Here is a 24470-nt window from a genome sequence, read left to right as displayed (position 1 = left end):
CTCTCCAACTGGGAATTGAACCCAGGTCTCCCGCGTAATTGTCAAAAGCCAGAAGGCCCAGATGACAAGCGGAAATACTGACCACTATACTATTGAAGATTGTTGTTTCGATGAAGAAACATACCTTTAAGCCAAAGATATTGCCGTCATGCGACGCGATCGAGGTAGGACGCTTCCACATCGACAGAGCAGTTGGATGGTGGTGGCTAACGAAAGACTGCGATGAGAATTTTTGGACTGTGGGGTCGAGATTGTGGCGGAACAGATTACTGGTGGGGCTATCCAACTCTTCCTGGAATCGCAGGAGCGATTGCTCACATCCAATGCAACGATATGTCGATTTGGACGCTTGCTTATCTGAGAAGGCTGCGCAGCAAATCGTCGGTAGCTAGGCAGTATCTTGGAAGATGATGATGCTACACCCTGATCTTAGCCTGAACATTACATGCTTAATAGGGAACGCATCAGACTACGCGATCTACCGTAGACCCAGGTTCCACTCTTGGTTCTCGTCGCACATGTGGTAATCCGACTACTGAGTGCATGACTTTGGGCATAATCGGTACGATGATTACGCACGAACGTCTGCAGACTTATTCAGCATGAGCTTAGAAGGTCCGGAGATTCCCAGATCATAGACTGATCGTGCCTGGCGATACCTACTCAGGCTCTTAGTGTATCGAAAAGTGTTCGCTTTATCTTAATGTGAAGAGACCAGAAGAATTGAAGTACTTGTAAGCAGCGCTCACGAAGAACCTTTGGTGGGAGGAGTGAGGTTGCGAGATGACGATCTTCCCGTCTTATGTAATCTGGCACTTAGCATCCTGGGCTGCTCGCGCGCCCAGCGATCCCTCACATCTAGCCACGCCCTTGCTCAACCTTCCAAGGTACTTCACACCTACACGCAGCCTACACGCGCATTACTGCACATCATGGTGTACACGCTTCGTGGACAATATGCACCATTTTCTACGCGCAACACAACCACCAGGATCCTTATCGCTCATCACGACACCTGGGCATCATCACGACACCACTCGTCTTAATCCTGGAATGGACTGAGTACCCACGCGCAGAACGCCTCGATGAAGACATGCATCGTACAAGAAGGTCGGAGAAGACTTGTAGCAACATAGCTTGTGGGCGGCGTATCATTGCTGCTAGTTTTGGTGAAAATTAATGTCGCATCGCAGTACAACCTCGGAAGCCTCGGCCCCTCTACTCGTCCTTCGCAGTTCGATGACCCTAAACCAAGTGCATCACTTGCGCCTCACGATCCGCATTACATACAAGGAAGAATAGAGGAGCAAGCGTAAGGCTTTCAGAGCACGGCCTGGTGTTGCGTCGATGGCTTGCCTGATGCTTCATCGAATGCACTTGGTCACGAAACGTCGGCATCGTACTGAGAACACATGCAAGTATGTCAAGGGTGTAGACACGGTCTAGAACGTGCGACATACGTGTCGTTCAGTCTATGTTCCTCTTGATTGTACGTTCAAAGGTTTGTCAGCTTGCTGCGATGACACCAAACCTCCTATGAGCTGTATAAAGCGGTTACAATTACCTAGCAATGCTGGCCTCTTCCTACATTTCTCAGTCGACGTACAACTTTCCTAGTAGGCAACGTTACCCCAAAATCAGACACCAGCGCAGACCTATACATTATGTTAGAAAGTACACAATTATTAACAAATCATAGTGTTTATGTAGCAACACGCGACACAGGTCCGTGAGTTTGTGTGCTGCTGGACGTCGCAGCTCTGCAAAAGCTTTTCACTACTAGTAAACTTGGAAGTGAACGCTGGGTGCACGGTCCCCGATTGCTTCTGCCTACGAATACCACGAACTCCTGCCTGCAACTTTACCCACCCACCTGAGCACTACCAGCGACGAACTACGTTGAGAATCCTCAACTGCTACCGAATATGGCCTGCGCACCCAACTTCGCGAGTCTTCCCAACGAACTGAAGATGAGCATCTTCTCTTACATCAGATTGAAAGAGGAACAGGCAGCTGTTTGTCTTGTGAGCCGCGAGTGCAGAAAGATCATGGCGCCCCAACTGTGGTTTTCGCTCGACCTGACACCCACGACGATGTCAACCGCGAAGACAATGGCCCTTTTAGATCCGGACAACCGTATACTTCACCACGTCCGTCGAATTTTAGTTTACCACGGCCCACGAGATTCGCTCCGATGTCACTCTCAGGAGTTCGAGTCTGCAATCCAACTCATCATAACTGCATTACCGAGAGACACTCTACTTTCTTTCTGCACGTATATGAACTTTGATCCCGGGCTTTTGCTCAACCTACTTCGCCATCAGAGGACACTTGATCGTCTCGAGATACCTACGAGATTATCAGACCGGAACCCATCGATCGATCTTCAAGTTTCTACGCATGCATCCTGGGTTTCCGCTGCGCTGCGCGAATTGAGGAGGCTACAGGTCCACGTTGGCACGGTGGATTGCGCTCACGAAAACTGCGCATACTTGCTAAGAAACTCTCCGAAGCTTCGTCAACTCAGCATCATGCCCGAAGAACCTCTAGGGCTAACTAGGAGATACGATGAAGCTTCTCTCGGTAGTTCGAAGGGATGTGACGCTTTTGGTGGTCCATTTGCAGACGGTGTTGTAGTGCAGCCACTGCAGCTAACACACTTGCAATTACGAGTCGATTTGAAGCTGCTTCGACCCGAAACTATACTCGCATACGTCAATTTCTATGGACTTCGATCGCTCTCAATCGATGCTTGTGGTCACGTAGGGCCATTTCTTGCAGCGCTTGCGGCTCAGTTTTCTCAAAATTGTAATCTGATCGGATTAGAGATCGGATTGCGAGGCTTCGAGATTACCCCAGATGAAGACGTTCGGCTGATTGAAGATGTGCTAATGTCCTGTTCGAGTCTTCAACGCCTCTGGATAGGCACAGGACAGGCCAGAACGGTGAATACTTCATATATCGTTCGACATGGTAGCACGTTACGAAAGCTCGGTCTGAGCCTTAATCCGGAAGGTTCGACATACTATTCCGCACAAGATCTGTCTCTTATATTATCATCCGCTCCGCATCTAGAGCAACTGGCTGTATACATATCTCCAATCGAAATGGGCAGCGCACAATCTCTTGGCACAGATTTCACGCTCACAATACCGAGCTCTTATAATGTGCCTAATGCCTTGGAAGCATTCTTGGTAGGTTCTTGAAGCCCAGGATCGGTATCAATCACTTTAATAACTAAGCGACAGGCTTGCATTGGACGCCATCCAACACTCCGAAATTTGCGCATGATTTCGCTACCGAATATCGACTACGGCCTTTCGCCAAACCCTACTTTCCAGAACCGAGTTAGCATAACAGATGAACTCGTGCCCAGCGCAGCTATGACCATGCAGTCGCTTGCTACAGCCATCGTCCGTTTCCTCGACAAGCTTGGCTCGGTTATAACATTGTTCGGGTTTTCCGCCGAGTACATGCCTATAGCCCGACCAAGAAAAGATACCAACGGCCATCTATGGCCTCGTTATTTCTATACTCGCGGTCGTACTATCGATGCAATGGGCGCGGGGAGAGTTGCGGCTGTTCCTCTGCCGGCTTGCGCTCTGCCCGAAGGGCCGTTGTTTAGTCGATCTTATGTGAAATAATTGGGCTTCGAAGCAGTCTGTCTGAGACTACGAAGAGTGGATTGGATTGGCAGATAGTGTTTGAGATATCACAGTTGTAGGAATGATTTGACTATGCGTTACGCCTGAGGTTCTTTATGGATGCATCGCTTGCAGGCTGGACATGTTGGGGAAGTGACCTTCGTCTTAGACACTCATGTTCATTGTTTGTAGTTTATAGCCAGGGCAAGGCTTCTCGCATGCTCGCAACGGTCGAGAGATAGATAAGAAGGTGGCACGCGGCTGTTGATCTGGCAAAGCAAGGAGGGCAAGAAGTACGAGGGTGCGATGCCTAAGTAACTAAGATCCTGCGCGTTCAAGACAATAATATGATTAGGTACCTATAGGTGGAAGGCTTGTGTCTAGTGTATTGATAATGGAAACCAAAGTTGTAAACGCCTTCAACCCACTGAGAGAAGTACCAGGCGTCTCCTCGTAGTCTGTTTTGGCGAAAACGATATGTCCTGGCGAGACAGACATCCTTATCTTGCATAACGCGGGCGTCTACATCTTCCCCAGCGCCAGTGTTTAAGACTCGGCTGCGCATATGAAGTCTCAAAACCATTGGCGTTCTCCGAGATTAGCAGCCCCAACGAACGTCTACCGGCATAGTTAGTATAGTTCATCGGTCGTATAAGGACATCAGCTTACGGTTTGCAAACAGCTTGAACGAATCTGCGTTGTTCAGTGCCTTCCTGGAAGACAGCTTAACGGAAGGCCAGTAGTCATAAGCCCAGTCCTTGGTAGGAGGGCTATACACCTCTGAAGAATGCGTCATCTCGTGCAGAAGTAAATTGCCCTGATCCTTGGCTGAACATTGCCCTTCCGCTACTGCCGGCTTGTCCCAGTAACCAGCGCAGAACGTGATGCCGAGACCATGCGGGCCGTAGTATGCGAGGTTACCGTCACAATGGCCGAGACGGTCATGACAGTAGAGATTCAAGCTTGCACTAGGTTTAGCGCATTCCTGTGCTATTGCGGTGTATCGGGCGGAAACCTCAGCTTTCGTAGCTGATGTTGACGAGTGGAAGAAGGTTTCGAGATGGCGGTGGCCGGCTCGAGCTGCAGCTGCAGCTCCCAATGCTAGCTTTTGGCAGTTCTTTTGTGCCTCGGCGATTTTATCATTCATGAAAGCTATGAAGCCTGCGTCAGCGTTTGTGCGAGTCTGTGATGGAAAGGGGTACGTACGTTGGCAAAAGTAGGGATCGGCTGCACGTTCGGCTACTGGCTTGTGAGTAGCCGCTTTGGTACCGTTGACAGTGATGCTGAGCTTGTTGGAGCTGTATTGGAGATGGCCAACAAGCTCGGTCGAGTTGGTGTTGGCGTATTGCAGCATGCCGTTTGCGAACACATCGAAGCTTCCGCCGTTGCTGAGATCGTGTAGAGAGGCAGCTTCAATCGTCAACTCTTTCTTGTCTCCAGCTCCAAGAACAAGGAAGTCGTCTGCGGATAGGTTGTCGGTATCAAGGTGAACCCTGCTGATGCCTTCGAAAGGAACCTTGATAGCTGAATGTAGGTCAGTAATAGTTTGTCTTCAGTCGCGTTGGATTCGGTAGGTCTAAGTAGAACTTACAACTGTTGCTAGCGAACATCGAGATGCGCTCGATGGGTAGCTTCTCATCGAAGAGAGTGGTTCTCCTGAGAAGGTTCAAAGCCATATCGCCGTTGTTCGTCACTACGACCTTGACGGCGGAGTTACCCGCGGCAGTGAGCTGAACGCCAATCGCCCGCCCATTTGATGAGTAGGAGTCATAAAGAACGTCTAGCCGCATAGTTAGCATAGTCTATACGGTGTGGGCATATGAGCTTACCCTGTGCGAACACCACGAAAGAATCTGCATTGCTCAGCGCCGCCTCGGTCGTCTTTAATCGCTCCGTCGAGTTATAGAAGCCATACGCCAAGTCTTTCGTGCCAGGCTTATAAACCTCTGGACTGTGCGTTAACTCGTGTAGAAGTACGGTGCCCCGGTCCCCGCCGTAACCTGCCAGGTTCACTAGCGGCATGCCCCAGAAGGGTGGGCAGATCGTCACATAGCCGCCCCCACCCGTATAGAATACCACGCCCTCACCCGTATAGAATGCCACGTTCTCGGTCCCACACTGGTTGTGACGGTCAAAACAGTGGTAACTCAGGCGTGGCTTGGCGCATTCCTTTGCTATTGCGTGGAAACGGGAAGCAACCTTCACCCTGATGCCTGTCGAATCCGAGTGGAAGTAGGCCGGGAACCTGGGGTCTTCATATGCGGCTCTGGCAGCGTGCGATGCTAGTTCCACGCACTGAACTTGTGCCGTTTCAATAGCTGCGCGCTGGAAACCTGTGAAGCCCAAGTCAGCGTTTGCGCGGATCTATGATGGTATGATGAAGGGAGGAGTACGTACTGTCGCATTGGTCCTCGAAATAGCGCTCGGCTACTGGATTGGGAGCAGCCGCTTCGGTGCCGACTGGCGCGGCATGAATGTAGGTGGCCAAGAAAGCCAGGAATGGAATAATAGACCACTTCATTTTCGAATGGAAAGCTGGTGGAAATGTTTGGAGAAGATTCGGAGTGAACTGTTTAGAGTTGTACTGTTGAAAGTGAGTCGTCTTATAATATTTCCGAATCAGCATATAAATACTAGCGTAAGCGAGGGATGGATGGGGTTTCTGGTTGAGATTTCTGCAAATCAGCTGAAGCCAAAGCCCAAACTTACTTGCTCGCATGACGGTGATCATTTGGAAATACCGACCAATCTCGTCAGAAATGTATGGATTGCAGGGAACGTGAATGGTTCGTCGCGCGTTGGTTGTTGCAGTACCGTGGAACGGAATTGAGGCTGGGAAGCGATCGAAACACAATCATGGTGTTAGCACGCGACACGTTGTCAGCGTACGTATCGCCCTTGCGATAAATGACCAGTCCGATCCAGAACCAGACCGCAGTCTGTGTCAAAGGCGCACTCTATGGCCAAGCTCGTCGCCGAAGCGACCCGCAGACTGCCCATGCGATAAGGCTGTGCCGTCTCTACCGAGCAGTTCGATGGACCCGAGGTAGCGCAGATACGAGGCTCATGTTGAGTCGGTAGAGATCAACGTTGAGAAGTGGGGAAGGCGTGGGTGGATATCTTGTTGAGCGAAGGGGCGAGGACGGCGCTTGCCCTGGCGGGCTGATGTATCGAACAACACCTCAAGGTAATAGCAGATCACTTTCCCACTTCTACCCACTTCCCCACTTCCACCAAGCTTCTCTACCCATTACATTATCTGGAAACTGCCACGCACCGTTCCTTCGTATTCGATATTCATCCGTATCAAGTGCCTTCTACCCCTAGTGGGACGTATCCTCATCGCTCGCCGGCTGTACCTAACAAGGACCTCGTAAAGGAGAAATCGCCGGTGCTAAAGCCTCCTGCCTCAGCTCTGAGGACAACCGTGAGCTCAGCCATAGCGGCAACACTCTTTCCCCCTCCAGACGTCGTGCTCATTAGCCTGGGCGAAATTGGACTGGCAGCTTGACGGAACTACTTTGCCATCGAGCAAGGGTCTCAAGTTGGGTCGCTCTTGATCTTCTCACTCTTATCCTAAGTCTCTTTAACCTCCTCCAGATGTCGTTCTGCACATCCGCGATGTCCCAGAGGTGGCCCAGAGAAGACGAGCCAACCACACCTCCCGCACTTTATTTAACTCTTACGCGAGGAGATAGTCTACAAAAGAGAGAATTATCGCATCTCCAAGAACCTCTGTGTAGTCTCTCTTTGGACAGCCTCCTCTTGATCTGAATCATCAGCCCCGCCGACGACCACGGTATTGCGGTGACCCACCAGACCCGCAGCATTCTAGCGAACAACATGAAAGCTATCGCAATCATACCGTATAACAAAGTACCATCTTAATCACCTGCCTGAAGGACTAGATCGCAGTCTAAGTCAAAGGCGCACTCTATTCATTCCTCCTTTTGATCAACGAGTTAGGACGAAAGGACTGGATGGAGAGGGTCAAACATGAACAAGTACACCATCTGCAATCACGCTCCGTCGGGTAACTACAAAGGCCAGTACGTATTTGTATTCATCTACGACAAAGGTCAGTACAGAGCGAAAGTCGCGCCTCCCATCCCCTCCTCCAGCATCGTCGGCTGGGCGGACTAGTCGTCACTCATGAGTAGCCGGGGAATTCACCCAAGAACCAAACACCGATCAACATCTACGTTTACTACGAGCCTATTCATGTCGCATACGATAATGTCGCCAATCTCCTTCCACCTGTAGAATGGCAGAGACCACGTTCTGGTTGCGGTAGAATGGGAAGCAAGCTGAGAGCTGCATCCAGCCGGCGAAAAGCTTCATTTTGGTGTTTCCCTTGAACGCAATGTATTACGGTGGAATGTTGATGCAGAGCAGGGCAACAAAACGCGGTCTAGTGACTCTATATAGGTGATCTCAATGTAGGTGTAATTCCTAAGCACCTGATATTTGCTGTAATGCATCAGTAGGAATTAATGAACGCAATGTATTATACTTGCGATTTCTCTCATCCGTGAGAATATCTCGTGTGTGTTGCTGGAGTCGTGATTGGCTCGTTTCGCTCAGCGTCCTCGCAGTACCATAGAATGAAGTGAATGGCAACCAAGAGATGGAATCGCACTATAGTTTTCCCGCTTCTTAAGAATGCAGCACGATTAGTACCTGATGAAGGCTTCGAAGCGATACTTAAACCTAAATGGAACGGTCGATTCAGAAGGCCACATTGTCTTGAGTAGCATACGTTTATCAGATTATAACACAGTGTATGCAGCAACGCGATACATGGTAAGTGGAAGCGGCAGTCTCTCTGAAGACCGCCATTGTCAGGGCACGGCCTAATCAGGACTAGCGTCTCTATGAACGATCCACTCACCCCGACCCAACTGGAGAAAACAAGCTCACCTGAACTAACTCACACTCCACCCATTCATCTATACCCGGCGTTTTTTACCGCTCGCGATGGCCGGCCTCGGTATCACCGCCACGTTTTCGGACCTCCCGACTGAGATGAAGGCGGCTATCTTTGCCAACATCCATCAAAACCCTCACAGAAAGGCGGTTTGCCTTGCAAGCCGCGAATGGAGGGATATAATGAGGTAAATTTACGGCTGTAAGATAAATATATGAAAGATATGCTGACTTCGTGCGTCCACCTTTTAGGCCCATTCTCTGGGAAACCCTCTTTCTCGAATGTGCCACTGTGCCAGGAGACATAGCTTCATTGCTGAGCGCAGGTAACGGAGTACTTCCCCACGTGCGCTATATCGTCATCTACACGACGACAGGCGATGTCGTGGACTTCGACCCGATCTCCGACTTTGGCACCGCGGTCAGCCTCATCATCGGTGCTCTTCCAAGGAATTGTCTTTTGGGAGTCACAATCCAACCCACGATCAGCATGTCTACCATTCTAAGCATTCTACAATGTCAGCAATCGCTACAAATGCTTCGAACTCGGAAAATCAAATCAAGCGAAAGCTCCTCGCTTAATTTGAGCCTTGCCTCACATGGCTCCTGGGTCGCCCCTACATTGACTAACATCCGGACGTTGCGAATTCCTATACCCGTTGATGATCATAACGCGTACAAGACCAGTGCCTTCCTCCTTAAGAATACACCCAGGCTATGGTCATTGTGTCTCATAGGTGAAAGTCCTGTTCCTCCTCTGCTGGATCCGTTTGGAGGGCCGTACGCAGTTGGAGCAGCTATTCCAACTTTGCAGTTGGAGATGCTTCAATTACTATGGCTAAATCTCCAAGCATATCCCGCACAACTCTTTTCGTACATCAACTTCTCCAATCTTCGGGTGCTCTGTATCAGCCAATGCCGGTCCATCGGAGCCTTTCTTTCAGCTCTTGTTACAGTAGTTCCTCGAGCCACGGCGTTAAGAGGTTTGGAGATATCAGTAGTACCGGGGCCGACTCCTTCAGACATGGACATACAAGCAATAGAGGCTGTGGTTGCCTCCACGACTTCGCTGGAGGTGTTATGGTTGGATGTGGGGAAAGGGCGTGCAATCAATATTTCGTGTATGGCAGGACTCGGGAGGTCCTTACGGCGTCTTGGTCTGACTGCTTCTTCCGGATCACAGCTTCCACCCTACTACACCAGCTCCGAGCTTGGTAGACTGCTGAAACAGATGCCAAGGCTTGAAGAACTAGGGATCCATCTTTGTCCGGTCAGTCTGGGTACTGTCCAGCATCTAGCTGTCAAATTCAGGTTACCCGAACAAACCGGGGAAGAATTTGGTTCTGGCGAATTGACATCTCTACTGGTATGGAAACTGCTCCTCAATGGAGACACATCGCTGACAGAGCCATTAGGATTGTATTGCCAACCATCCATGTCTCAAAGCACTGCGAACGTTCACCACCCCAAGTATTGACGGTGGAACAGCACTCGACCCGAACGTTCCGGGACGTATCGTGCTTCCCGAAGGATACGTCTATACCGCGCAAGTTATGATGCAGGCATTCGCTACAGAGGTCTTCCGCTATCTGGACAAGCATGGGTCGAAAATCAGAACCTTGTCTGTGTCACCTGAGTTCATAAGAGCCGAACGTCCTGGCTACGACGAAAACCACCATAGATGGCCGCGATACTTCTACACATACGGATGTGCGCAAACTATGGGCGGAGATAAGCATGTTGTGGCCGTTCCGACACGAGTATTCGACATGCCGCCTGGCTTTCGGGGCAACAGATGAGTGGCCAAGGAGAGACGTCGTTGACACACGGTCACGGAGATGAAAGATGTGAAGAAAGCTCGGAATGCTGTCAAAGCACTATCGATGCTAGCGGAGGAACTGCTCTACGGAAGCGATGGAAGATTGGCATGAACTTGATAGCTAAGCTGAATTGACTGCATACATGGAGAAAGAAGCTCCTCAAACCACTGTACCATCAAACCAAATCCAGATTTCCAAGCCCCTCCACGAGCATACACTGCCTCTCCTGCTCTTCAAAGTTGTCCAAATGCTCGTATGTGGTCGCCACGCTCTCATCTACCAAGCCCAGCACTTCCCGCTCCTCCGCTTTCATCTCACTGCCATACGCCAAACCAAGCATCTCCTGCTCCTCAACCTTCATCTCACTATCATATGCCAAGTCCATAACTTCCTGCTCCTCCACTTTCATTTCACTGTCACACGCCGAACCCAACATTTCCTGCTCCTCTACTTCCATTCCGTTCTTACGCCCCAACTTCCTCATCTCTTTCTCTATCTTCCTGGTCTCTCTCTCTGCCTTATCCTTGATCCTCCTCGCCCTGGCCTTCTCCTTCCTCTCCTTCCTCCTCTGGTTAATAGCCTGCCTAGCTTGGACCCTCAGGTCACGACTTAGCTCTCTTCGCGGCAGTACCTTCACATCCTTGAACGCAGCAGACAGCCATCTACCCACGAAGTCTTCTCCCGCACCTCCCGTGACGAGTTCCCCGCCCAGTCTCACCGGCGGGAAACTAACGCTCCGATCGAGTAACTCCGGCGGGTACTCAGCTAAAGCAAGCTTCTTGAACCGCTGCGAGGCGTGACGCATGCGTTGGTGAGGCTCTATCCTGGAGAGAGGAGGCAACCAGTGAAACTCCACTTCCACGCTCTTCTCGGCTAGTTGCTTGGTAAGATGGGGTATATCGTCTACAAGCCATCTATCCCTCACCAACCCGAACGGATGGCCCTGTCTCATACTCTTGAGGACGCGTTGCACATCTGAGAAGATGAGCACGCGGTCGACGTGCTCAGTTATCTTGGGAGACGTGGCTACGCGGAGCGCTTCGCCGATGGATAATAGGATGGCTTCGTTTGCGCTGGTGTAGTGTGCGATGGTGACTTGGGCGGTCCAGTCAGCAGTTGTAGGTGAGTTGTAGCCGACTGCTATGGCGCAGGGTTCGTTGCGCAGGTCACCGCTGACGGTGCTGTTGATCCAGATGGCGAGGGTGCGCTTGGGAGGCTGGGTGTAGCTTGTGCGCGCAAATGCTGTGGCTTGGGCTTTGGACTTGATGTGGATTGATGTCGCGTAAGTGTAATTGTCATCGCGTCGAGGCTTTGAAGTGAAGTGATCGCGGAGAATGGTGTCGGGGATGGCTGCAGGAGCTGGGGATGTCATGTCGGCGTCCATGGCTCGGAGATTTTTCAATGTGCTGCTTTACTGAAGTACCAACGGCGGTGTCTTACGACAAAGCCTTTGCGGAAGTTGCGAAGATGGTATGCCGGAGGCTCCACGAACCTTGGAAGGCAGTTACTACTCAAGTAGGCTAGTGATAGAAGCGGAAGGCGCCACTCACACTCGAGTGAATGGCCGGACCCTGGTTTACGATCTCAATTGGGCCTACAGTACCACTACAAAGACTTCCGGGTTGTCTGTGATTGGCACCAGAGCGCTCACCCTCACTGTGAATTGCGCATGCTGTAAGTGGCTAGGCGCTCATTGTGGGTCATCATGGGACCAGCGGATGTAGACTAAAATACAGGCGCTTTCTCATGGTAGGCAGGGCAGCGACGGGAAACTTCAGTATCAACGACACCGTAGAGCAACGGTTTTGATAATCTTCATTGCATGTCATAGCACGTATGCCTTCAGGCCCTGTCCTGTATACCACACCCCAAGTATTCCCAGCTTTTTACTCCCGCTTCACATCGCCACGATGGAGATCTACAAATACAAAGCGGAGCAAGTTCAGATAAGATGCCGCCCCAGAAAAACGCAAAAGAGTCGTGCCCATAGGGCTTTGGGGGGATAAAAAGACACAAAAGATGCTCGCCGTGCTGAAAGCTATGCACAAGACTGCAGAGATGGACGGAAGGAAATGCTAATAAAGCGCAACGCCTTCGAGGCTGAGGTATGAGTTTAGATTGGCAGGTCCTCCCGCCCACTAAGCGGCAGGCTGGGCACCAAACTCAGCGCCGCCGCGACCTCTAGGTGCGCCACGGCCACGGTAGCCAAAGCCTCGACCGCGTCCGCGACCACGGCCACGTCCTCGACCGCCCCGGTAGCCGTCGACGCTGCCCTGGCCAAAGGTCTCCATGTTCTTCTGGCGCTCCTGGCTCCTGAACTCTTGACCGCGGGTGGCCGCCTCTTCTCTGTCTTTCAGCTCGCTCGAAATGTTGTCGAAGAAGGAGCTCTTGTCGTACATGGATCCACCAGGGATGACGACTTCTTCTTTCTCCGTGGAAGCCTCGCCAGCGGGGACTGCTGGGGCATCGCCCATCGGCGATCCAGACGCGATGGCTTCCTTGACCAAGTCCTGCTTGTTGAACTTTGCGTTGGATGACTCAAAGTCGAAGTCGGTTGTGGGCACTTCCATCTTGGGGTGCTGAGGATGAGCACCACCTCGTCCTCCTCTTCCACCGCGACCACGGAACTCTCCTGTTCCTCGTTGACGAGGCTGGTGCTGGCGGCTTTGCTGTTCGCGCATGCCTTGCACCTGCTGTGCCAAGTTGTTCATCGGGTCCGAGACAGGCGGTTGACCTTGCGGTTGACCCGGTGCCTGACCCTTGTTTTGTAGGTTGAGCTTGGCCATGGCCTCAGCGACAGCAGCGGTTGCTAATTGAGTAGCGTTTTGTTGCTGGGCAGCGGTGGGCATTTGTGCAGGAGCGGCAGAGGGGCCGGCACCTTGCTGTGCTTGAGGCGCCGCCTTCGTCGCCCTTGGGCTTGGGATCGGTACAGCGGGAATGATTCGACCACCCTTGGGTCCGCTAGGCGCACCCTTCGCAGGTGGTTGGCCGTTCTGCGGGTGGGGTGGTGCCAACGCAGCCGATACATCTGGCTTCGAGTCGACTGGTGGCGGGGGAGCCTGCTTGCCTGCTGCAGCTGGTGATGCCTTCGCGCCGTTCTTGGGTTGTGGCTTGGATGATGCACGGTCGGCCTCTGCTACCTTCGGTTGCTGAACCTGACCCGGCTTCTCATCCTTGCCTACTTGAGGGCCCTGAGGACCCCGTGGGCCTTGTGGAGGTTGGTTCTGGTTCAGGCCGGGAGGGCCAATGGGCATGTTAGGCGAGAAGGGACCAGGTGGCTGCTGGAAACCGTGGCCAGGAGGGAACCAGCCAGGAGGCGCTCCGAATGGAGGCGGCGGCATGCCAAACGCGCCTGGTGGACCTCCAGGGAAAGGACCTGGGCCACCAGGACCACCAGGGAAACCACCTGGAGGACCGAATCTGTTTCCATATGCACCAGGGCCGCCAGGGCCACCGAACGGAGGGTATCCACTAGGCGGGAATTGACCTGGTTGAGGAAAGTTCGGCGGTGGTTGTTGACGACCGGCAAGATCTTGTGGACTGCCCTCTTGCCGCGACTGGGGTTGTTGTACCTGTGGCGCATGCGTCGCGTCAGCTTTGGCTTCGTGAAGTATGTAGAAGAAGCAGGTTGGGTATAGGGATCTCAGAAGGAAGGCAACGGAAAATATCCACACGGTTTTGCGCTCTCGGTGGTTTAAATGATTTACATCCGAAAATTTTACATCATCGAAAAAGAAAAGAAAGGGTGGTTGTGTAGACTTACTCCGATGATGGCTGGGTCCTGCGGCATGGCAGGCTGAGCCTTCTCCTTGACAGGCTCTTCGATGCGCAGATCCTTCACATCGCTGCCTCGGAAAACAATTTGCTCGTACACGACGTCTGACGGTGGGTATTCGTCTTTGCCGCCCTTGCGGCCCTCTGTGCCGAAAGAGCGCACATTGTCTAATGAGACTGTGGAGGCTTCTGAGTTGATCTCGACGAGAGTACCGACATAGCTGGGGGCTGTTAGTCGCGTCGCGCAATGCATTCGCGCGATGGAGGACTCACCGGATGTCACTCTTGGAGATGAGAGAAATGCGAGATCTACGCGTCCGACGTCAGCTGGAGCTCCAGCTCGAATTGGAGAGCTGCGACTAACCCGATGAACTCGGACATGGCTGTGTAACGTGGGTATCAAAACGGGTATCGAAGGAATTGAAGCTCAATGAACAAGAAAAGAAGGCGGGAAAGTGGTTGGGAAGGGTGCAAGTGGTTGTTGAGGAGTGAGGGGTGAGAGAAGGTTGGAGAGCTCCGTGGTCGTGGGCTGAAGCTGCAGAAACTTGGCGCACGTTTAGCGAGGCGTAGTCTGGAAGCTTGGAGCCTCGCTCATCCACCTGGCACCTCGGGCTACCTTTACCCCACACGTACCACCGTTGCAGTCTTCGTCGGGTTGCAACTGCACCCATGCTTTGTCACCCATGAACTTGTCGACTTTAGACCCTTGAGGTCGTGAATTGTATCACCCTTCCAATCTTCACGTTCTCCTAGGGCCTCAGGTTGCCCAATTCCCCGCTATGAGCGTTACCGACGACGGGCTTAACGACATCTACGAGGCCCTGGATCGCTACAACTGGGACGATGACATCGAGTTCCAGGCCGGTCTGCAGGCCATCATCGGCAGCAACAGCACGCCAGAACAGACGACCGAGCTAGCATTACGGGCGCGGTGTTTCTACTATGCGAGGTACGTTCGGTTCGAGACTTCTACCACTGCATCTATTCCAGCCCAATTAGGACGCGAGAGGTTTATATGTTTCAAGAACGATCTGTACTAACACCCCACAGAAAATACAACAAAAACATCGACTTCAACGCCTACAAAGCCTACCGCAGCGCCCGCAACCGCCCCCCACCCACACCACCAACCCCGCACAACGTCCTCGCCTCCTCCGTCGTAGACGAGATGCTTCCAGCGGGCACCACACCCAACGCATCCACAACCAGCCTCCCCATAACCAGCGACCTCCCTCCAAGCAGCTCGCCAAGCGGCATCATGCCCCCGCCCACAACCACAGCCGAACCACCTGCACCCTACCCCACCTCCTTCGCCCACATCGTCGAGCTGATCACAAGCGGAAAGCCCGTGCCGGGTATCAAAGAGATCCCGCCGACGGTACTGGAAGGACAGGGCACAGAAGCTAGTAAACCGAAGAGGAAGAAGCCGTGGGAGAAGGAGGGGGCGTGATGGCCCCGCCCTCGTATCAAATCTAGATTCCAATGTCGAGTAACAAGCAGACGGTATGGCGCCGTCGTTGTCAAAGGGAGATGGAGACGTTCCATGTATGCCCGTACCGTTTGCTTGGTTATCCGATGATAATCCTCACGGAAACCTGATGAAGAATCTCTCATCAGGCTTTCGGGTGAATTATCATCGGCTAACCAAGCAAGCTGTTTGTACATCCGAATCGCCAATCCGATATAGGTTTCGTGCAGGAGAAGGCATACATGGAATGGTTCTAGGATGCATTTAGCGCTGTAGCTACCGATGACAGCAAAGAATGTTTCCCCTTGCCCTGAACTGTACATGTTCAACATTAAGTACTAAATAGAAAGTATGGCGCCGTCGTTGTCAAACGGAGATGGAGACGTTCTATGTATGTCCGTAACGCTTGCTTGGTTATTACATGGTAACGGTGAAGCAGGTGTTGTATGTCATATACATACAATACCTCCTTCACTGTTACCATCTGATGGCCCAGCAAGCGGTGTGTAATTTCGAATCGTAATTCAACGTGGTGCGTGCGGAAGAGGCATACATGGAATGGTCCTGGGGTGTAGGTACGCTGTAAATGCCAACAACAGCGACAATGTTGCCACTACCTTGTACATCTCCAACATCTTGTATCAAATTGGAGGTGTGGCTTCGTCGCAGCTAAGGAAATGGATGACCTTTCATGTGTACCCCTTCCGGCCGTGTCTTTTGTTGTTAGGAAATCTACTCTACGAAGCTTTGTAGAGCAGATTTGCTAACAACAAAAGACACGAACGGAAGGGGTACAGACGGAATGGTTATTGAGGGCGTGTCTATGTGTAGCTACCGAGAATCTAGAAACGATACACATGCAGATACGATTTAGGTGCGCGCCATGGGATTATGTGATCAAATACAGCGATACTATGCATTTAGTCCAGAAAACAACCTACACGCTATGCTACCTACATCCAAGATTTTCCTTTGCACCCACCCATGCCGCTCTCCCTTCCCCTCTCCCCCGTACATACACATCATCCCCAGCCAAATCCCATTCCCATCCCCAATCCCAATCCCAAGAGTAAGAATACCAAACAGCAAACTGGGGTATATAGCAGATCCAACCTCCCAACCTTTCCCAACCTAACCATTCCATATACGCCCAATATACACAAACGTTAAATGAGAACATCAACAACAACCCACCCGAAGATTTTACCTATCCGCTTGAAACGAAACGAAACTGTTCCTCCTCTTACAATACAGCCTCAAGAATGCGATCTTTGAGGGTCTTGACCTCCTCTTCCCTTTCCCATAACCGTCGTTGCATGTCTAGGAACTTGGCTTTCCAGGCCGCGGGCGTCATCTGACTTCCCCCCGCACCCTCCCGATCTAATGCCGCATCGCCATCTCCTCTTCGTTCTCCACTTCCGTCTTCGCTGTTCTCACTTCGTATTTCCAGGCCTTTGGCAACCCATTCTCCGGTCAACCCGCCAAAGTTCACAGCGAAGAAGACGTCAAAGGTTTCCTTAATACGACTACCTGAGTTGCCAGGATGCGACCGTAGGTTATCTCCGGTGGTATCGCCATCGTCTTCGTCGTCGTCGATGGGGCTTTCATAGCCATCACCTCCAATGCGGAAGCGTATGCATTCGACGCGACGGACGCCGCCGGTAGGGCCGCCGATGCCAATGCCGACTGCGCTTGTGAGACCCAGACAACTGCTGATTGCTATGCCGAGGCTTTGGTCGGACATGACTTTCGCGGGGGAAGAAGGTAGTCCGGACGTTGGCTTTGAGTAGAGTGGTTGGAGGATCGCTGTAGCCAGGGTCTTTGCTTCGTTGCCTCTTAAGCGCTTCCGACGGCCGGTAAGCGGGGCACGGATGAGCTCGGCGGCTAGGGCGCGGTTGAGTGTTTCGAGAGGGATTGATGGGAGAGACGGGGAGGAAGTTGAGAGGTCTGGTGAAGTCTGCGAGCGGATTGGGGGTGGTGGTCGGTGTTGGGCGGGTGTTTCAGAGGGGGTAAGCGCGCCGTGGTAGGTCTGATGTGTTGGCCTGTTGTCTTGTTTTTGGTACATGCTTTGTTGCTCGTAGCCATGTGCGGGCGACACCTGCGTTGAAGCGGCGCTTATTGGGGAAGGCCCTAGGCCTGTGCCTGGGGAGTCATTTTGTTCTCCGTTGACGAGTACCGTTGGTGTGACTAATCGCACTACTGGGTTGCCGACATTTGGAGGGACCTGGAGACTCAGTCGCTGTTTCTGTGGCGCACCACCCATGAGCTGGCCCTCCATCTTGGAAGGCGATATGGCAGACGCTGGCGTTGGCGGAAAGCGGAAGGAGTTCTCGGGTGCTGGAGGGTCAGAGTGCGCCCGCTCAACTATCGGTGTCAGATTGCCTGGGGTACGGTCGATGGGTGGTCCTTCTTTGGTTTTCGGATTGGCTGGAAACGTATTGTACGGTCCATCTCGAAATGATCGATTGCTCGGCGGCCGGCCACGAAGCTTGCCGGTAGACGAGGTGTTGTTGGTCGACCATGCCGACGATACAGCAGGGCCGTGACGCCGGCGAGACCGTGATCTCGCACTGGAAGGCGTGACAGCAGACTGGGGCTCATCGAAGAAGGGGTATGCGGATTGTGGTGTTACCGCGGAAAGTGGATGAGGGGTTTGAGGCGTGTCATGAGGATTCAGTCGCCATCGTATGTGTTGTCCAGACATTGGCGAATCGGTATATGGTGTCAAGCTTTGGCCTAAACGACTTGGTGCTGAAGCTGCTGTTAAAGCCGAAGAGGGTGTGACGGTTGAGACTGCAGTCCACGCTTCTTGAGGTGTGAGGAAGCCTCCGTGCATGTTGTGAGGATGGGCGCTAGTGGGGTACGCTGATTGGGGCTGCAGCACGTTGCCAAACGGTATTGACGTATCCAACTGCGGGCGCTTACGAGCCGGTGTGCCTTCGTCAAAGTCGATGTCGTCCTCTCCGTCATCAGCTTTCCGCCGCCCGCGCTTCGGTTTGAACTTGGGATCGAGAGCGCGGATAGCCAGATCTTCCTCCAGAGGTACGCCATCCCGCCCGTCAGCCGGAAAGGGGTTGTGAGGAGGAGGTATTTGCAGGAAGTAGGGGTGCTGCTTGCCCAGCAGATACTCGAAAAAGGCGTCGATGTGCATGGCGCGCATCCATCGCTGTGATGGTTAGCAAAGCCGGAATGATGTATGAAACGACAAGTGATTGGGGGCCAGGTCGGAATGCGCTGCCCCTCTGACCTGCAGAGGCCCCATCTTTGACCAAGTCGTGAGGAACAGTACATCTCAGATATCTCACATAGTGAGTGGCTCGGTTCGCACACTGCGCCGGATACCAAGTAGGTGGTTCGGATCACAATGAGGCGTTTGAGGCTGAAGTCGACTGCGCCGCACGACCCGGATGACATGCATAAGACGTTGTTGGAGCCCACTGGGCCAGAACTCGGAAAATGTGTAGAAAATGACTCGGCGATTGCCGGATATAAGAGTGCGAGTGAATTGAAGGGCTCTTACCTTTAGTCTGACTGAGTACTGCTGCACCTTCTGCGTGCTCTGTCCCTCGTCTGTGTTCGGCGGCTTGACGCCCAGATCCAGCGCCAGTTGTGTCCATGTCTTGATTTCTTTGGCGTCCAGCTTGCGTATCAGCTCGAAGAGGGTCCATGTGTTGAATGCGTTGCCGTCGCTCTTGGGCGGCGTCCGGAACAGCTTGACTAGTTCGCTGGTGTCGATGGTGGTGGGGAAGTTGGGGTTGCAGTAGAGGATAAAGGTCGCGTAGGCGTCGTCGATGGTGTCGTCGGCTACATTGCGCGAGGGCGTGTCGCGGTCGGCGGGCTCGTAGTGGGCAGATGCCTGGCGCGGCTGGCTGGTGGGCGATATGGCCGCGAAGCGCGGCGAGGCATGCGCAGACGCCGGGGGAGTCTGCGAGCTGCGCATGTCGGCGTAGAAGCCGTGGGCGAGGTTATGGGCATTGTCTGGCTGAAGTAGGTGACTGGACTGGGCCTGATGGGGGACCGCCGCCATGGGCGTGTGCACATTGCGGCTGGCACCTGTGCTCTGCCCCAGTGCCGGATCAATTGCTGCTACACCACCGCCGCCTGGATGCCGGAAGGGCGAGTAGGCCGGCCCGCTGCCAGGCCCCGCGTGTTCGTAGTGCTGGTGGGCGTTGGCTGTCAGGTGCAGGCTGTGCTCCGTCTCTCCCTCGTCGCCAAAGTCGACCTGCATGGTTCTCCACAGTGTAACGCGCTCTGCTGCTTCCTCGGCCCGTCAGCATGCCATGAGGGCGTCGAGATGATTCGCGGCCGCGCTAATGCCAATAGCAGGCCATGGATATAGAGTCAGTCCCGAGGTTTACTTCTTCTGGCCCCAAGGGGAGTCCTCAGCAGCGCCTACTGTCGCAGCGGAGCCGGCGAGTGCAGCGCGAAGAGGTCCAACGATAGGATGCGATGCGCCCAGCGCCGTCGCTCTGTCAGGGCAGTCGCGAGAGGGCGATTACGTCGTTTGCCGTGGCAGCGCGCTATGGAGTCGCGTCGTCGAGGGTCCAGCGGGTGGTAATTTGCGGTCGTTCAGGTGCTATGGCGGGTCGTGCCTGCCTGCTTCGGGGCATTTTGGTCAGTTATGCCAGCTGAGCGGTACCCCAGCATCGTCCGTCTATTTTTGGATCAGCCGACGCACCACTGCTCACCACACCCATGTCGCTGCACCATCCGAACCCCTACCACCGCTGCTCTGCACCCTGACTGGCTGCCTATTTACGCTCTACACTGAATATGCGACAATGCCTATCGAGTGGCAACCATCCCAAGCCCTTTTGGTCGTACCTACCATTGTAACTGACGTACGCCGGCCGAACCTCGCTCTTGGAATATTGCCACTACACCGACTACGACCTTTCTGGGGCGAGTACTCGTGTCGCGCCGCATGGAGTTTAAGACGGTATCATGTTGCGAACAAGAGGCAAGCCTGCGTCGTCGTCGAATGTGGCGCATACCTCTTGGGTCGAGTGATGCAGTCAGGTTTCTTCGACTCAGTGAATTGAATGCAGCAAGCACGTCTGTGAAACCAGTACTATGACTGTCTTAGCGGCGACTCCTATTCACTGCGCGTCGACACCGCTGGCCACGCTTATCAAGTCCCTTCAGTCTCACTATCAACTTCCACCCACACGAGATAGTCTCGACTCAACTCCATGCAGCTTCCGCCAAGATGAGTATCTCCGCCCTTCCAACAGAGCTGCTCAGCATGATCTTCGATGAGATCCGGAGAAAAGAGGATATGCAAGCCGTTTCTCTCGTTTGCCACAAATGGCGCGTTAATCTTGCGCCGCTGATGTGGTACACGTTGAACACTGATCTGCTGCTTAGCAAATTTCAGTCCATGAAAGCACTTGTCAATTCACAGAGCATAATACTCCCTCATATCCGACGGATTATCATAGCAACACCCCGACGAGTCGCGAGCGATTCGTTTGAAATGGACCAAATCGAGCACAAATTACGTCTACTGTTAACGTCCCTTCCTCGCGACCGAATCACGCACTTCATGGCCAGCACGTTGAGACCGAGCCGTCATACTATCCACATGCTTCTCAAATCCCAGCGGAAGCTCGAAGAATTGAACTTCCGCATCAGGTCCGACGAGGCCTTCACGGGCAAGGGGCCACTTCCTCTCCACACAGGTGGTCCTTTGATGGAGCCTCCACTGAAAGACCTCACTGGACTAGCTGTATATGTTCATTGCCATCCGAAGATGGCGAAAAACTCTTTTGAGTACTACCGCAAACTTCTCAGATACGTTCCCAAGCTGCAGACCCTATCCATAGTGGGCACGCTCTTTGACAATCGTCCACTCGACCGGCTGGATATGCATCACATCCTACAGCATGACATAAAGCAGCCCATCCTAACAAGTCTCACCAACCTCCGTCTGAAGCTTATCGACTTTGGAATGAGTCACAAGGCGATTTTCAGTAACATCAACTTTGCGAACCTTCGCACGTTGTCACTAATTGGCTGCAATGACATGGCCACCTTCTTGGGCGGCCTCCTGGTACAACGCGCCAACAGTGACGGCAGTTATCTTTCCCATCTTTCCGACCTGGAGATCTTCTTGCCTTCTAATTCACCCCATCCCGACAACGACATTCAGGCTGTCCAACACTTCCTCGAGACTGGTCCGAAGCTTGAGAAACTCATCGTGGACGTATCGTGCCACGCCTTGATAAAGAACGACGCTATCATCGCCCGGTCTAATAAGCTGACTTCACTGCAACTGGGTACGGGTGAGGACACAGTAGGGCGTTCATATGCAGTGAAAGACGTCAAAGCGATCTTAGATGCCTCCCCAAAGCTCGCAAATATCGCCATAAACCTCCCAGCAGTGAGCCTAGGATCCCTTATCGATCTAGTTCACGACTTCAAGTTGGGAAGACCACAAAACTGTCTCACATATATAGACACTGAGTTCGAAGCAGTGCTCGTAAGTCCTAAAACCTACTTACTCCCCACGACTAGACCACCAGCTAACAACAACCCATCCAGATCGTACTCGCCCAACACGCCCCACTTCACACCCTCCGCATATTGAACCTTCCAACTTTCGGAGAGATCGAAATAACGCACAATCCCAACTCGCTCAACGCTACCGAACACCGATTAGCCCGCGTCTTGTACCAGAATTTCGCAACGGAGATAATGCGCTTCATGGCGAAATGCGGTACCGCCCCCATCTTTTTCGACACTCGGCCTAGTATTACGTACCAGATTTTCGATGAGTGTCTATGGCCTGCATATCTGTTTAATAAAGGGTATGTTTGTGATGCGAGAGGAAAGAGGGAGGTGATGGCGGTGCCCCTGGACAGATATCCGCAGGATGATAAAGAGTCACTCGTGATGCGTATGGCGGGGTCGAGTATCTGATGGATTAATATGGTGAACGGTGGATATTGGGGACGATGAACACGCGTTTAATATGGGAGCTGAGTATGTAGGTAGCTGAGGGTATTGCGGAAGGAGCGAGCAAACCTTTGGATGTTCAGCGACACCAAGTTGCCGCCGCTTCACGTAACAGCATTCGACGCACATATACGCATGATCCAACACAGCCATCCTGATTTCGCGATGCTACTCACATTAAACTCTATAAGTTGTGCATTCAATGATGTCGCTCTTGCCTTGCATCGTGCTAGAGCCTTGGCGCTTTGACCTCACTACCTAGGTACCTGGTCCACCCGACGACACGCTTTCGACCTCAATTCTACTTTGCTCTTCCATCTCATCATCTCGTAGTAATTGGTTGTCAATGTTTTCGCTTTCGTAAGTTCCGGGCATTGCCGCTCTGCAAGCCAGAAAGCGCTGACACATCTGCTAGATCCGGCAAAAGAATGATCAAGGCAATGTATGTCTCGTCAGCCGCTCATGGCGGGAGCTTATGGCCCCTATCTTGTGGGAAGAGCTTGAATTCAGCTTGGGTGATCACCAAGGCTCTTCCCCTGGCCGCTCTTTGACGACGCTACTGGCAGCAAACTCTGGGATCCTCCCACATGTACGGAATCTATGCTTTGCGGACTTTACGGATGAGGATTCGGATAACCGTCTCGAGTCGTTGATCTTGGCACTTCCACGCGATAAACTCCGCATTTTCCAGGCCTATGGCGACATGCAGCATGAGGTTTTCTTGCAATTGTGGCGATCGCAGACCAAGCTAGAGAGAATCTATGCAACGACTCCATTTACCTGCCTTGGCTCGACGAGTGACTATCATTATGCTTCCCGGGAATACCGCGCGTGGGTTGCATCGCTGACGCCTGAACTGAAGGAGATTAGTCTTCTTCTATAGCGCGAAGAGGAACAGGAGGAAGAAGAGGTCGAGAACAACCACCGGAATCTGCAGAGCTTTATCGACCTCTACCCTAGTCTCGAAAGGCTGAACTTGTCAGCCGACTGTGAACCTCCGATCTCATTACAAGGACTGCTCTCGCTATCGCCGGAGAATCGCCTATTCTCCAATCTGACGTCTATCAAGATGGAAGAAATAGACTTGGTACCGTATGCTTCATCTCATTTCTCCCACACCTTCGACGTTGCAAGGTTAGAGAGGTTGGATCTTTTGCTCTGCAGCTCGATGTCGCCGTTTTTCGAGAGTCTCTCAAAATCGTACATTGAGACACCTGGTAATTTAAGGGAGTTGTGCATCCGCCTAGATAACGGTGTTGAAGACGAAGTGCAGGTCGAGACCACAAAATCCATTGAAAACTTCCTCAAAGTCTGCTGCGCTAGACTTGAGAATCTCGAACTACAACTCTCCAACGGCAAACTTGTCGACAAAAGTTGTATCCTGCCTCACGCTGAGACGCTTCGTAACGTCGTCATCGGAAAATCTCGAAACAGTATCATGGATTCTCAGTCGCACTACTACTCGGGAGACGAATTAGGGATAATTTTGAGGGCGTGCACAAAGCTCAGAGGACTGGCCATCAATCTGCCACCTATCGATCTCGGATATATCACACAGCTCGGGGACGGATTACAATTCAACGCAAGTGAGCAGGATTGTGTTGCTTTCAAAGATATACTAGTAAGCAATGTCCTTTTTGTATTGGTATCTTTATTGATTGGCATCGTAGGCACAATGTGCCGCAAATCCCAATCTTCATACCATAGAAATACTTAGCGAGCCTGATATCACATTTGATTATGATCTGGAAACATTTGAAGAGACACCTTTGATGGAGAATCGCAGCTTCGGTGCGTCGTGCGAGGCTGCCATGAAACACTTCGGCGATCAGATCTTCAGTCACATCTCGCAGTGTGGTACAGTCCCGAGACTCCTCCTAG

The 24470-nt window shown here is 52.5% G+C and overlaps 6 protein-coding genes and 1 non-coding gene across 7 annotated transcripts; 2 read left to right on the top strand and 5 right to left on the bottom strand.

Annotated features, from left to right (window-relative positions):
* On the bottom strand, positions 1-99 carry J4E86_004460. Its single transcript has one exon. It is a non-coding gene; the product is annotated as a tRNA-Asp (tRNA).
* A 4185-nt stretch (positions 100-4284) lies between these two features.
* Positions 4285-6165, bottom strand: J4E86_004459 (uncharacterized protein; the record flags this gene model as incomplete). Its single annotated transcript, XM_051444999.1, has 5 exons — positions 4285-4805; positions 4851-5168; positions 5236-5424; positions 5474-5977; positions 6042-6165. 5 exons carry the CDS (start codon positions 6163-6165, stop codon positions 4285-4287), a joined length of 1656 nt encoding a protein of 551 aa, XP_051304624.1.
* A 4400-nt stretch (positions 6166-10565) lies between these two features.
* Positions 10566-11774, bottom strand: J4E86_004458 (uncharacterized protein; the record flags this gene model as incomplete). Its single annotated transcript, XM_051444998.1, has 1 exon — positions 10566-11774. One exon carries the CDS (start codon positions 11772-11774, stop codon positions 10566-10568), a length of 1209 nt encoding a protein of 402 aa, XP_051304623.1.
* Positions 11775-12528: 754 nt separating this feature from the next.
* J4E86_004457 (uncharacterized protein) lies at positions 12529-14545 on the bottom strand (the record flags this gene model as incomplete). The annotated part of the gene is made up of 4 exons (XM_051444997.1): positions 12529-13962; positions 14154-14385; positions 14438-14473; positions 14529-14545. The coding sequence occupies 4 exons, from the start codon at positions 14543-14545 to the stop codon at positions 12529-12531; spliced, it is 1719 nt and encodes a 572-aa protein (XP_051304622.1).
* A 398-nt stretch (positions 14546-14943) lies between these two features.
* Positions 14944-15614, top strand: J4E86_004456 (uncharacterized protein; the record flags this gene model as incomplete). Its single annotated transcript, XM_051444996.1, has 2 exons — positions 14944-15113; positions 15215-15614. The coding sequence occupies 2 exons, from the start codon at positions 14944-14946 to the stop codon at positions 15612-15614; spliced, it is 570 nt and encodes a 189-aa protein (XP_051304621.1).
* Positions 15615-16875: 1261 nt separating this feature from the next.
* On the bottom strand, positions 16876-19860 carry J4E86_004455 (uncharacterized protein; the record flags this gene model as incomplete). The annotated part of the gene is made up of 2 exons (XM_051444995.1): positions 16876-18798; positions 19153-19860. The coding sequence occupies 2 exons, from the start codon at positions 19858-19860 to the stop codon at positions 16876-16878; spliced, it is 2631 nt and encodes an 876-aa protein (XP_051304620.1).
* A 981-nt stretch (positions 19861-20841) lies between these two features.
* Positions 20842-22553, top strand: J4E86_004454 (uncharacterized protein; the record flags this gene model as incomplete). Its single annotated transcript, XM_051444994.1, has 3 exons — positions 20842-22113; positions 22176-22441; positions 22496-22553. 3 exons carry the CDS (start codon positions 20842-20844, stop codon positions 22551-22553), a joined length of 1596 nt encoding a protein of 531 aa, XP_051304619.1.
* Positions 22554-24470: the final 1917 nt, after the last annotated feature.

Source organism: Alternaria arbusti, assembly GCF_024043155.1.
Source record: "Alternaria arbusti strain BMP 1465 chromosome Unknown scaffold_4, whole genome shotgun sequence".
In the NCBI taxonomy this organism is placed as follows: Eukaryota; Fungi; Ascomycota; class Dothideomycetes; order Pleosporales; family Pleosporaceae; genus Alternaria; species Alternaria arbusti.
This window is presented reverse-complemented; position numbering and strand designations above follow the sequence as displayed.